At 43.6% G+C, this 15,062-nt stretch overlaps 1 protein-coding gene across 1 annotated transcript; it reads right to left on the minus strand.

Annotated features, from left to right (window-relative positions):
* Positions 1-299: 299 nt before the first annotated feature.
* On the minus strand, positions 300-698 carry LOC113628159 (40S ribosomal protein S26-like). The gene has a single exon (XM_027121479.1). It carries the CDS (start codon positions 653-655, stop codon positions 308-310), a length of 348 nt encoding a protein of 115 aa, XP_026977280.1. The 5' UTR covers positions 656-698; the 3' UTR covers positions 300-307.
* Between the last annotated feature and the right edge of the window lie 14,364 nt (positions 699-15,062).

The raw sequence follows: 15,062 nt of genomic DNA on the forward strand, positions 1-15,062 counted from the left end.
TGTTACCAAACTCCAGTACAAAATCAAAGCCGGGGCACTGGTATTGATGCAATTCACAGAACTTTTTCAGATTTCACCAGTCTATGCACTTTGGAAATTTCTTTGAAAGAAAAAATAAAAATAATCCAGAGACTCATATTTATTTAAGCAACCAATTCCCAAAACCCACTGCCCTGGAATTCTGTCCCACGAGCAGACAGTTTGTGGGTGGAGAGTATGTGTGTGTAGCTTTTTTTTTAAAGTATAATTTCTACTTTATTGTCTTCCCAGGGAACAGTATTTCTTTAGTCTTTAAGGACTTAGCTCTTTACGTGGGCTTTGGTGGAGGTCGTGGGGCAGCACCCGCAGGTCTAAATTGGGGTGGAGGTGTTTGGTCCTTCCGGGCTTCCCGAGAACGATTCCTGACTACCTTGCTGTGAATGGCACAACTCGCGCAGTAATGCAGTTTCACATACAGCTTGGGAAGCACACAGGCGTCGAAAACACTCGCTTTGGAAATGTCCCTGACGGCTGCGGCCTCTACGATGTTCCGAATGACGAACTTCTTAATGGCCTTATCCTTGGGCACACAACGGGCACAGCTGGTACAGGGAATAGGCTGCATGTGGCCGCGGCCCTTTTTGGCACGACCATTGTTCCTTCTTTTCTTCGTCATCTTGGAAGCGAGGAGGCGAAAGAGCTGTGTGTAGCTTTATGCAATTATACCAGACGTGTAGATTCACTTAACTACCACCACTATCAAAGCACAGGACTATTCCAGCACCACAAAGGTGTCTTGTGTTCTCCCTTTTATAGTAAGAGTCAGTTGATTTCTTCACCACTCCCACCCTGTCCCCAATTCTTGCAAGCACAAATTTGTTTTCTATCTCTGTAATTTTGTCATTTCGAGAATGTAGTGTCAGTGGAATCAAATACTATGTAATTTATTTAAAAATCACACAATTGGTATTGACATACACATACTACTAGATATAAAATGGATAACTAATAAGAACCTACTGTATAGTACAGGGAACTCTCTTCAATTCTCTGTAATGACCTATATGGGAAAAGAAAGAGTGGATATATGTATATGCATAACTGACTCTGCTGTACAGCAGAAACTAACACAACACTGTAAATCAGCTGTACTCCAATAAAAAAGAAGGATGCTATCAAAGGAAAAAAAATAAAATAAACTCACACAGTATGTCACCTGAATTTTAAAAATAGTTGGTGTGGTCTGATCTCTGATGTGGACACCACTCGCTAAATGTGTCCCTTCTGGGCTATGATTTGACAGAGGAATCCGCATTGATGTTTTCCAACAACTTCCCCGTTACATCAATAGTGGTGAGGTACCACCACTGGCCTGTTTTGTTTTGGTGAGGAACGCTACCTGCACATTCAGATGGAGCGTGTTTGTGGATTCCAGAGCTTCCCATGTGGTCAGGAGAACCTCTGACAACAGTGGCACCTCCCAAGTCCCTTGTCTTGCTAGCTGTTCCCCATACCCAGAGTAGCAGGTGGGCACTGTAACGCCACTCCAGGTCCTGTTCAGGCCCTGGACATCTCTGGATTACAGAAAGAAACTTAATACCATTCACCAATCAGCATAGAAATTATTTCACCAATTTAACAATCTTCAGTTGTACTCGTACATTTTTTTTTTTTTTTTTGCACAGGCTCTGGACGCACAGGCTCAGCGGCCATGGCTCATGGGCCCAGCCGCTCCACAGCATGTGGGATCTTCCCGGACCGGGGCATGAACCCGTGTCCCCTGCATCAGCAGGCGGACTCTCAACCACTGCGTCACCAGGGAAGCCCACATTCTTATTAAATATGACCTTTTTAATGTCCTGTTCCACGTCTGTCCTCTAAGCTCCTTGAAGTCGGGTGCTTCCTTGTACTTGTCATGTCACCAGCACCCACCTCCATTGTCAGTGCCTAAAAGTCACACAAAGCACTTTTGCTGAATGAATAAGTGGGAATCTGTTTTGTGAATGGCGTGTTGAATCGAAACTGATTTCTCTTGAGAAGAGACTATTCATTCCTTTCCCCAAAGATGCTTTCCCCTCAAATTCCACTGGAATTTTTTTTTTTTTTTTAATATCAAGAAAGAGGGGAATGTGCCAGCAGCTGCTAGTCTAAATGACCTAGTTATGCGTTCACAATGCCTCCTGCCCTCCTGACTATTTTGAAATAAGCACAGGAAATTACGTAAATTGGCAATAAGAGTCCAACAGTTGGGATCGGGGAGGTATGCATATTTGCTTTTCCAATTTTCTGCTCCCCTACCAAGCGAACACATGGAGCTTTGACCTTCCATATGTTTTTAATGCATGTCGGAGATAAATGTTGCAACAAGTTGGAAGCAACAGGTTGAGTGCTCCCCCCGCCCTCCCTTACTCCATCTGAAGCTGCTTCAAGCCGGCTGTGGACCTGAGGGAGAGAGAGAACAACCTCCCACAGCACTAGGCCTCAGAAGGTTCTGGACTCCTATCCTCTTGAGTCATTTGTTCTGGAAATTCTCCTTGACTTGCGGGATTGGATTAGTGAACCCTCACCCCCAGCACCCTGTGTTGACCTCTCCCGGCACCATTACGCTGTAGGGAATTCAGTCTGTCTCCCACATCTGGTTATAAACCCAAGGGAGACTAGGGCCGTGTGCGTTTTCTTCTCCACCTTGTTCCCAGCTTATTATCTCATGCAGGGTAGGGGCGCAGTATTTGTCAGATGAATGAATGGATGATGAAAAGGGAAACAGGAGCGTTACTCAGAGCTTTAAGACAGCCTAAAAATCTCCGGGACTTCTGGCACTCATATGATCTGGTTCTTATTGCAAGAATCAGCAGAGCCCATTGTCACGCATCCTATAATTCAGTGGTTCTCAACTCTGTGCATTAGAATCACCGGGAGGATTTGTGCAAGGACAGATTGCCGGGCCCAGAGTTTCTGATTCCGTTTGTCAGGGGTGGGCCTTGAGATCTGCATGTCTAACATGTTTCCCCGTGATGCTGACGTTGCTGCTCTGGGACCACAGTGTGAGAACCACTTCGATAATAAACAGGGGAACTGTGCTGTAACTGCATTATTATTATTATTTTTTTTTATGGTACACGGGCCTCTCACTGTTGTGGCCTCTCCCGTTGCGGAGCACAGGCCTGCGGAGCAGGCTCAGTGGCCATGGCTCACGGGCCCAGCCGCTCTGCGGCATGTGGGATCTTCCCGGACCGGGGCATGAACCCGTGTCCCCGGCGTCGGCAGGCGGACCCTCAACCACTGCACCACCAGGGAAGCCCTGCATTACTTTTAACAATTAGATTTGCACTGCAGGATTTTAAAAAATGGCAGCATGGCTACTTATGATGGAAAATCAGCCTTATTAGCTGAAGTGTGATTCAAAGGACTTAGGAATCTGTATCTTTGACCATGTGGTAGACAGAGAGATGAGCCTTTCAGTAACATGCATTCCATATTTAAAAGGCATGTGGAGAAAAGAGCATGGGCTTCAGAGCCAGTGGGACCTGACTTTGAATTTCACTTCACTGCTGATCGGCTAGGAGACCTTGGGCAAGTTAACGTGCTGTCTTAGGGTCTCAGAATATCCATCTGGAAGGTGGGGATAGTAAAAGACTTTTCAAAGTTGCTAGAAGAAAGAGTAAAAAACAGAAAATACTCCTTCCTAGTCAAAGATTAACTGGATTATGAGACTAAAAATATTCAATTTGTATAGCAGGGGATATAATGCTTTTTTTTGTTGCTAAAAATCTATTTTATTTTACTTTTATATCTTTATTGGATTATAATTGCTTTACAATGGTGTGTTAGTTTCTGCTGTACAACAAAGTGAGTCAGCTATGCATATACATATATCCCCACATTCCCTCCCTCGCACTCTCCCTATCCCACCCCTCTGGGTCCTCACAAAGCACCGAGCTGATCTCCCTGTGCTATGCAGCAGCTTCCCACTAGCCATCCATTTCACATTTGGTAGTGTATATATGTTAATGCTACTCTCTCACTTCGTCCCAGATTCCCCTTCCCCTCATGTGTCCTGAAGTCCGTTCTCTACTTCTGCATCTTCATTCCTGCCCTGCCACTAGAAGTTATTTGGCTCCTGAGTTTTAGGTAGCAAGGATTTTATTGGAAAATTTATCTCAACTTATTCGGTTATTGAGCTTAGATAGTGAGAGTTTAGATAGAGAAGGATATTTGTACAAGTAAAGAGACTTTTTATAGAGTAGACGCTCAAAAAATGATAGGTACATAGGTATACCTCAGAGATATTGTGGAGTTGGTGCCAGACCACCACATTTTTTTTTTTTTTTTTTTGTGGTACGCGGGCCTCTCACTGTTGGGGCCTCTCCCGTTGCGGAGCGCAGGCTCCGGACGTGCAGGCTCAGCGGCCATGGCTCACGGGCCCAGCCGCTCAGCAGCATGTGGGGTCTTCCCGAACCGGGGCACGAACCCGTGTCCCCTGCATCGGCAGGCGGACTCCCAACCACTGCGCCACCAGGGAAGCCCAGACCACCACATTAAAATGAATGTTGTGATAAAGCAAGTCACACAGATTTTTTGGTTTCCCAGTGCATATAAAAGTTGTATTTACAGTATACCGTAGTCTACTAAGTATGCATTAAGTCTAAAACCAAAAAATAACATACCTTAATTTAAAAATACCTTGTTGCTAAAAAATGCTAACCATCCTCTGAACCTTCAGTGAGTCATAGTGATAACATCAAAGATCACTGATTGCAGATCACCAAAACAAATACAATAATAATTAAAAAGTTTGAAATATTGCAAGAGTCACCAAAATGTGAAACCAAGACCCGAAGTGAGCAAATGCTGTTGGAAAAAATGGAGCCAATGGGCTTGTTTGTTGCAGGGTTGCCACAAACCTTCAGTTTGTAAGAAATGCAATCACTGTGAAATGAAATAAAGCAAAGTGCAATAAAACGATACATGCCTGTAATAGAAAACTGAATGCAAGAGAATAATGTATGCATAAGAAAGTGGATAAATCATATGGGGAAGATCTTCATTACCTGAGTATTCATTATTTGAGAACCTGCAGGTAGCAAGTTGTGAACAGAAGCTGAGATCATGGTAGCATGGAAAATATCCACCAATGACACAACTGTTTCAAAATTAGTTTCTACTCAAATCCTTCCTTAGCATCTATTCTGCTCACTAGGTCATAGTCTTAGCTGGTTCCCCTAGCTGTCCATCGGGTGCCCACCTAACAAACAAGCAAACACAATGAAAATCTACTGGAAAGTGAACAGCAAATCTTACAAATAGCACAGGATTTCACAAAGTTGATGAAAAAACGTTAGAAAACTATTTGAGTCGTGTAGAAAGAAGGATCTAGCAGAGTTAGACAAATGGACACCTGAAGAAGAAAAAATCCAAAACGATGATGTTTTAGTGTTTTCAAAAGATAATTATTTGGCTATCAAAGGATTGTGAGAGGCCCTGAGGAAATGAAGAAGCTCCCAAATATTTTTGCACAGTGAACTCTCTTTTTGATAAAACTGCTAAAGTCAAACAGGAAGGGATGCGACTGTATTAATGTTAGCATATATTTTGTCAGAAACATGATGTCAAAAAAACCCTCACATGATTCGTGCTTTTTGTAAGAATCACTATACATTACAATTATGACTCCAGTCAAGGATCTGCAAACTATAGCTTGAGGACCAAATCTGGCTCACCACCTGATTTTGTAAATAAATATTGGAGCACAGCAATGCCATTGGTTTACTTATTGTCCATGGCTGCTTATACACTACAGCTGAAGCCTTGAGTAGCCACAGAAGAGATCTCATTGCCCACAAAGCCCAAAATACTATCTGGCCCTTTACAGAAAAAATTTGCTGACTCCTGACCTAACTTTTCTTTTCCAAATAAACTTTTCCTCTTTATTTTTATTTTTTAAAGACTCTTCTAATAACCACCCCCAACTCTTTACAATGGCATTTTTTTTTTTGCGGTACGCGGGCCTCTCACTGTTGTGGCCTCTCCGGCTGCGGAGCACAGGCTCCGGACGCGCAGGCTCAGCGGCCATGGCTCACGGGCCCAGCCGCTCCACAGCATGTGGGATCTTCCTGGACCGGGTCACGAACCCGTGTCCCCTGCATCGGCAGGCGGACTCTCAACCACTGCGCCACCAGGGAAGCCCCTACAATGGCATTTTGATTTCCAAGTTGATTTATTCTAGATGATGCCCACCCCACCCCCGCTTCTCCTCCCCAAAGTATCCTTGGCTGATGAGGCCTCTCTATAATTCAAGACAAAACATGACTGTTCATAAAGATAAATCATTGCTGGTTCCTAATTTAAGAGGGCTCAAAACCAGACTAACACTGTTTGAATCGCAGTACTATACTTCCTTGCTGTGTGAGCAAGCTTTTCGACGTCTGGGTCTCAGTTTCCTCCTCTGTCAAATGGAGATAACAGCATTAACCTTGCTCAGTTAGTGAACTAAAACAAGATAGTGAAGGTCAGGTTCTTACCCCATCCCTGGCACACCGTACGCACACACAACGGTAGCTGTTGTGCTTTCTATGGGACTAATTTCTCTCTGGTTTGGAACGGCAATTTACGCAGCCTGGATCCTGAGCTCTGAGTTCCTCCAGGCATTCTCTGTGTTGCTTGCTGTAGGCCCCCCTCTAGCACACCGGTTTTATAAAGCCCTGCTAGGAGTGGAAGCAAGTCTTTACCAAGCCAACCAGTCTGTTCTGTTGGGAAGAGTAAGGGATGAGTGAAGAATTTGTCTTCACTTTTAAAGGTGTTTCCTTTAGTCAATGGATGTCATAAATAATCTGCAGCAGCAGCTGGGAAGAAACTTTTCACAACAAGCCGACTCCAGCAGGGAGAGTCAGCCCAACACAGCTTGCATATAAATACTCCCAGATGCTCTGACTTCAAGAGGGGCGGCATTTTGTCATCAGGAGAAGTGGACAAACATGACAGCGGTACAGCAGTGATGGTAATGAGGGTGGTAATCAACAGGCCAGGGGAGAGCAAGATGATTTCCTGACTAGATCATGGATGAGGAACAATACTGGCTTTATTCCTCCAGACCTCGTCCTAGTTTGCAATACTTGCAGGAACAATCCTCGTTATGCTGTCCTGGTAAGCAGCTTCAAAATCAACATCCCGCGATCCCACCTCTTTGTATTCATGCCTTTGTGTAACCCCCTGCCCCTGAGTGTGGAAGTGGAGCTAGTGACTTGCTTCTAACCAACGGCAAAGATGATGGGACATGACTTCTGCAATTAGGTTACAAATGTGTCTAGCGTCCGTCTTGCCAGCAGACTCTCTCTACTGCCCTCTCACCTTGTTCATTTTCATGAAACAAGCTGCCACAGGGAGAGACCTGCATGTCAAGGAACTAAGGCCCAACAACCCTCCAGGAACCGAATCCTGCCGACAACCATGGACATGAGTGCAGAAGCAGATGCTTCACCAGTTGAGCCTTCAGATGAAACCCCAGTCCTGCCTGACATTTTGATTCTAGCTGTGAGCCACCCCGAAGCAGAAGACTCAATTCAGGCACGCCCAGATTCCTGACCCACGCTAACTGTGGGATAATAAACATGGGTTCTCTGAAGCCACTGTGTTTTAGGGTAGTTTGTTATTCAGCAGTAGATTACTAATACAGATTTCATGCTTAAAGTTAAAAAGTAAATGAATGTACATTTCTGCTGAGGGTTGGTGATGAGTTAGATTGTCACTTGGTTGGTTTTCTCTTAGTTTGAATTCATCTAACACTGTGTCAATAGATTAATCTGCCTGAAGCCTACCTCTGATATTGCTATTCCCCTATTTAAAAACCTTCATTGACTTTCACTGACGGAAGGAAAGAAGGTCTACTTTTCCAGGTGGTGTTCAAGGCTCCCCTGTGTATCTGTTTTCTACCAGCTGCTAGAATGATCTTCCTAAAACACCAGTTAGCACATGTCACTCTTGCACTTAAAACTCTTTGTTGGAGTCCTGCTACCAATCAGATTAAATCTGTGTCCCACAACATGGCAATCAAGGCTTGCCAGGATCCGACTCCCCTACCTTTCTGCCTCACACTTAACGCTCAGCAACACAGAACCGATTGTCCTATGCAGCCAGCCCGTGCATTGTGCCATCTCCTGTCCCCTTCTCTCCTCCCCCCATCTTTAAGCACTTGCTTTCTCTTAACCTCCACTGCCTTTCTCCTCTCTGGAAAGTTTATACTTAAAGATTCAGCTCTGATGATCTGTGTAATCAAGAGGAAAAACAAAGAACCCCAAACACACTCGCTTGTTTGGATCTGCATAGATGGTCTTTGGAAGGATCCAGAAGAAACCAGTTGTTGTCCTGGGGGTGAGGTGGGGTGGGTATTCAGTAGACTTGAGGGATAGAGGTTGAGAGAGAGAATTTTCACAGTATATCCTTCGGTATCTCTGTAATTTTCTAGCATATGAATATATTGACCTATTCAAGCACCAAATAAAACAATTACAAGGAAGGAAAAAACGTTAATTTCTTGACTCATCCTTGCTGAGAAGCCTTACCTGATTTTCTCAAACTGAGTTAATTGTGGGATGACTTGCTTATGTATCTGTCAACCCCTCTAAGTATCTGAGTTCCTAGGATCATCCCTTATTCATTCTTTATCCCTGTCCCCCACTGTCTAGTGCAGTGCCTGCTACTTCATGGTTCCTCAAAATAGCTGAGGAATAAAAGAGCTATACTTCCTCACCACTCCCCAGGCAGACTGAACTAGTAACTCCCTCCCTGTGGGCTCTGGACTTTCCTGCCTCTGGGCTGTGGCCGCTACCGTTCCCTCTGCCTACATTTTCTTTTCCCCCACTATCTCATTTTTGAATTCTCCTTATCTTTCGAGGCCCAGCTCAGATCTCACCACAGGAAGTCATCTTCTCTTTCTATGATGTCCTATAGCATGACTGAGGATTTTTATAACTTTTCCTTTTATATCCAGGGTTGGCAAACTACAGCCTGTGGGCCATATCTGGCCCACGCCTGTTTCTGTAAATAAGGATGCCCATTCTTTTACGTATTACCTTTGGCTACTTTCCTTTACAATGGCAGAGTTGAGTAGTCCCAACAGAGACCCCAAAGGCCTGCAAAGCCAAAGATATTTACTATCTAGCCCTTTACAGGAAAAGCTTGTTGACCTCTGATTTATAACTTATTTATGTCTATAGACTCTTCTGCTCATTAAGACCCAAACTTGGACACAGAACTCTGTGTTGGACCCAGCCAAATTCATTACCCTGGCAAAAGGCTGCCCACTCCCCCTCAGAGCCTGCTAAGGACAATCCCATGGAGACCTTCCCTACCCCCAGAGCTCTGCACATCCTTTCCTGTCTCAGGTTGGAATGTGCTCTCCCACCCTGCCTGGAACTCAGCTCACCCCTGAATGGTTTCCTATTGCTCTCCTAGTCACACCCAAGTTCTCTGATCAGAGAGGCCTTCCTGGACTACCTGATCTAGGTAGTACCACTGCTAGTCTCTGTTGCAACGCTGGGCATTCTTACGTGAGAGTACTGCAAACTGTAATTATTTTTATTTATTAAATTTTCTCTCTCTCCTAGTGGACCATGAGCTCCTTAGGGTAGGCTCCGTATCTATCTAGTTTCCCCACTGTATTTGCAGTGTCTCGAACAGTGGCTGTCACACACTGGGTAAGGACTGTAGGAAATACTACTTATTGACTGACTAAACAGATGAATAAATGAATACGTCTTCATCTCCATCAAAGTGACTACCTGAGTGTTTAATAGGCACTCAAAACTATTTGTTGAATGAATGAATAATGTAAGAGAGGACGTTTAATCATGATAACACTAACAGATGAAAGTAACTCATTGCATGGTTCTCTTGACCTTTTAATATCAGCTCGTGGAAAAGAACAGCTTCCTTCAGCTTCATTTAAATTATTCAGGATAAAGGAAAGGAAGTAGGCTCTCGAGGGACACACTAGAATATCCTCTGATCGTGTGTGTGTGTGTGTGTGTGTGTGTGTGTGTGTGCGTGAGAGAGAGAAAAAGAGAGAGAGAGAGAGAGAGAGAGATCAGCCTGTAGGTCTAGCTCTCAGTCAAGCTGCTGTCCACAGGCTGGGGGAACAGGGGAATGGACACCACAAATACGTTGCCAGTGGACTGCAAAATCTGTTTTTCTTCAAAACCAGCAGTTCAGAAGTTGGAATACTCATTCAGTATGGTTTTTAAAGCAATGCTCTTTGGGATCATTAAACTGATGCATGCATTGCAAAGAATTTAAAAGCTAAAGAAACTGTAAACAAGAAAATAAAAATTACCCTTAATCTCACCATCATGGTTGTCTATTTGTTTCTTACTTACTGTATGCGTGTTTTAGATTCCTTCCCTACCTCCCCTTCTCCTTTCTCTCTCTCTCTCTCGCTGTCTCTGTCTGTCTCTGTCTGTCTGTGTCTCTCTCTCTCTCTCTCTCTCTCTCTCTCTCTCTCTCACACACACACACACACACACACACACAGGGGATCCATTTAGCATTCTATCCTGAACATTATCTCTTTAACATTAAATGTGTTTTGTACCTCAATTGTGCCTCTATAAAAAACAAGACAAATTAAATGTGTTTTGACAACATTTAAAAAAACTGTATACTATTCCAGTTAATCTACCCCAATCACTTGTATCAGTTGTATTTATTTACTGCTACTAACAGTCTACAACTAATATATAATTCTACAATGAACAAGTTTAGTAACTTTGCATTTCCTTTAAGTAGGTTTACAGGTGTGGCATTATTGGCTAAAAGAGTATAGAATTTTAAAATATTGTGGACAGGTACAGCCATATTAATTGTGTGGGAACGACACAGGTCCACAGTCTTAACTCCATTCATGTCTATTTTACCACACCCTTGTCATGGATTTTCACCAAAATGATTACATTGTTAACACATAATACTTTTATATTTCATTAGAGAATATTAATTAAAATATATTCACCATTTATAGCTCTTTTTCTATACATTTATTTTCCCTATTCACGTATGTTTTTTGGAGCTTAAAAATTCAATCAAATTTATAACAATTATTGATATCATCTACGTGCTTGATTATACTTCCAATCAGAGGTAATATTTTAAGTATAATATACAAGAGTCGTTGCATGTACATAATCAAGCTGGAATACACGACCAAAATAAAAGTTTCTACGTTAACAGCTCACTTACCCTTGGCTGATTTACTGATCCATTTGAACTCTTTGGAGTATGGAGCACCTGGATAGAAACAAAAGAATGCATCTGAGAAGCCCAGACGAGGATCCAGGACCAGGCTCTAAGGCAACGATCCTCAAGGTCTGGTGCAAAGCCAAAACACAACAAAGTTACCTGGCGGAGGTTGCGCCTTACCCCACGCTCGCCAAATCAGATGATCTTGTTGTCAAAGCCCAAGAATCTGCCTTTTAACAAGGATCCTGCAATTTAGGGATGGCTTTCTTCTTTTCCCTGACTCTGTTGTGCTTTACCCCCAGTCTAGTGGGCCTGATGTGGTACACGTATTCTGAGCAAGACGGCCCTTATTCACACAGAATCCTGACAAGGGGGACTTGCCACAAGACACGTTTTTCCTCTTTGGATACGAGATCCTGACTATACTCAGAGAAGGACCATGGGTCCTAGAAATATAGGTGAATACAATACCCGAAGGATAATCTTTGGTTTGAGAATCTATGAAGATGATATCGACTCCCCTCCTCCTGCCCATGAGCAAGGCTGGTCGTTGACTTAGGGGTGGAGCCCCACTGGGGTGGGGGTTGGAGTGGGGTGTGATGGGTAAGCAGAGCTCCTAAAGTAAGGTGGAGACAAACCCTGGATAAGAAGCCAAAGGCTGGCTGGAGGAAAGAGGAGACAAAGCCCCAGAGAAATTCTGTGAGTAATACAGGCAGAGGGAAAGCGTTTTTCTGAGCAATATTCTTCAAACGTTGCTGCTCACGCGACCCCTAAAATGTTTCTGGAACATTATTTATCCCTCACCTGTGTTATTATGACAATTACTTTTATTTGTACTTAATTGGTCAAAACAACAAATATATTATAAATATTATAAATTTTGGTAAGTAATTACAAAACACAAGAATTAAAATTTTAATGGAAGTGTGTATCTTAAATGAGATTGAGCTTTTCTCTCCTATTAACTCTGGAATATTTCTTATTGTCCAAATGAGACAGAATTCAGCATCAATTTCACTCCTTTTTTTCCCCCTTTTAATCACAATTGTAAGTACTGAAAAACTGTTCACATAAGTAGATGGAAATGGAAAGAGTTTTGTTACAGCAACATCACTCAATTCTTTTTATTTATTTATTAATTTTTGGCTGCTTTGGGTTTTCGTTGCTGTGCGCAGGCTTTCTCTAGTTGCGGCGAGCAGGGTCTACTCTTCGTTGCGGTGTGCGGGCTTCTCACTGAGGTGACTTCTCTTGTTGCAGAGCATGGGCTCTAGGTGCGTGGGCTTCAGTAGTTGTGGCTCACGGGCTCTAGAGCGCAGGCTCGGTAGTTGTGGCGCACGGGCTCAGGTGCTCCGCGGCATGCGGGATCCTCCTGGGCCAGGGATCGAACCCGTGTCCCCTGCATTGGCAGGCAGATTCTCAACAACTGCACCACGAGGGAAGTCCCCACTCAATTCTTTAAACTCTTCCAAGTTATTTGTCAGAAATTATACGGTGATCTATCATCAAAAATTATTTTTAATGCTCTACCAACTGACAACTCCATCAGATTCTTCTTCAAGTTTGTTGAAAGCAAAGAATTGAGAAGGGTTTGTAACCCAATCACTAGAATCATTCATTTTCTCAACACTATCAGCTAGATTTTGAGTCACTCCTTTGTTTGGAGTCCTGGATTTTTTACCCTGGGGGAACGCATCACAGTAAGATTCAGATGGGCGAGAGGTGGGCCTTTCTTTGATAAAAGGGGAAAAAGGCAGCCGTGAAAGGGGAAGTGGGAGAGGGGACCAGCTGGGGCCCATGGCACAAGCCCAGGTACATCCTTCTCTTTGTGTCTGTGGTGTGCTGGAGTAGGTGTCCCCAGGAGTTTGCAGTTTGAAGCTCTGGCAGGAGAACCAGCATGCCACACACATGTTCTCGGAGCAGTTTTAGATGCATCTAGAAAGGAGCTGACAATCTGGAAATTATTCCTTTAAAACTATTCGTGCAAAGTTGCCCTTAAAGCTCTTTGTGGCAAGTATCCGAGACATAACAGATTCCAGCAAGAATCATCAATGGAGGCTAGAACTGGTGCGGAACAGGACAAAGTATCTCCCCACAAAACATAACTTATCACTAAAGACAAAATACTTATAAATCAGAGAAAGCGGCAAACACTATATATGGACAAGTAGTGGGTCCCTATGGATAGAATGCCCTGAGAAAAGCAGAGCATCATTTCTCTGATATTTCCACCTGAAAAGCATACCCTGAACCTCATCTTGGGGAAACATTTAGACAAACCCAAGTGGAGGGATGTTCTACAGAGTAATTGGCCTGTACTCTTCAAAAATGTCCAGACACAAAAGGTGAGGGAGTACTGAGGAACTGTCCCAAATGGAAGGACACTAAAAAGATTTGAAAGCTAAATGCACCACATGACCACGATTGGATCTGGACCTGTAAAGGGCATTACTGGGTTAATGGGTGAAATGCAAAAGAGGTCTGTGGATTAGAAAGCATGATTGTTTCATGGCTGTACTATGACTATGTAGGAGAGGGCCCTTAGTTTTAGGAAAGAGACATTGGCGTATTAAGGGATAACAGGTGTCATCTCTGCAGGGTACTTTTTTATGGCTCTGGAAAAATGTAAGTACACATATTCAGGGAGGGATAACTAAAACATGAGGAACCTGAATGAAGAGTATGCAGGAACTCACTGTACTACTGTTGAAGTTTTTCTGAAAGTTTGAATTCCTGTTTTATTTTATTTTATGGCCGCACTGTGCAGCTTGCGAGATCTTAGTTCCCCGACTAGGGATTGAACTCTCGTCCACAGCAGTGAAAGCACGGGGTCTTAATTGCTAGACTGCCAGAGAATTCCCTGAAATTATTTTAAAATAAATCATTAAAAAGTCTTACTTTCTTGGGGGACTGCAATCCCCCAGTTTGGAGATCATCATTCCTTTTAGAAGCCCCATAGACAAAGATAAAGGCTTTAGGAGTCCAAAGCCAGTGTGGACACACACAAAAGGATTCATTAAAAATAAGGAGGTCCTCACTGTGTAGTAGGAGTAAAATATGCAGAGATATGTGATGAGTCTCAAAGAAGGGGGAGTAGAGAAGTTCCTTTGCACATGGGTAATGAGATTTTATATTTATGCAAAGGGGGTGTATGTGTGAAGAAAGGTTGAAAAACGCTGCTACAGACATTACCAGGACACCCCCAAATCTTACAGGCATAAGACAGAGACAAAGGATAGGTCATAGCATCTGATGTCCATCTCTGGTATTTTTCATTGATTAAAATGATGATAACTCTTGTTCAGTATAGCCAAGGGAGTAACCTCCATCCTGATCAGGAGTGGATTCTTCTAGTGTGTGTCCAAGCATAATATGATCTGATCTCAGAGAGCTCTTGCATGAGGTGATGTGCATTTCTTTTTTTTTTTGCGGTACGCGGGCCTCTCACTGCTGTGGCCTCTCCCGTTGCGGAGCACAGGCTCCGGATGCGCAGGCCCAGCGGCCATGGCTCACGGGCCTAGCCGCTCCGCGGCATGTGGGATCTTCCCGGACCGGGGCACGAGCCCGTGTCCCCTGCATCGGCAGGCGGACTCTCAACCACTGCGCCACCAGGGAAGCCCTGATGTGCATTTCTTGATTCTTGGTCCTTACCATGAAATATTTGCCTCTAAGACTTTATCAGTTGATTTCTGTTAACAGCTTTGCTTCCTTCTCATTGACTTGGCAAATGATGGTTATTGTTGTGCCATGTCGTAGTTCTCTTTCTAACTACAGTCTCTGTTTCTGTCTAGATCCTTGACCTCAATATTTTCTCCGCTGCAATGACTTGGAATGTTACTGTTTAAATAAGAGACGGC

This window comes from Aethalodelphis obliquidens, unplaced genomic scaffold (assembly GCF_003676395.1).
Source record: "Aethalodelphis obliquidens isolate GAN/ISIS:26980383/991018 unplaced genomic scaffold, ASM367639v1 scaffold22, whole genome shotgun sequence".
NCBI classification, from domain to species: Eukaryota; Metazoa; Chordata; class Mammalia; order Artiodactyla; family Delphinidae; genus Aethalodelphis; species Aethalodelphis obliquidens.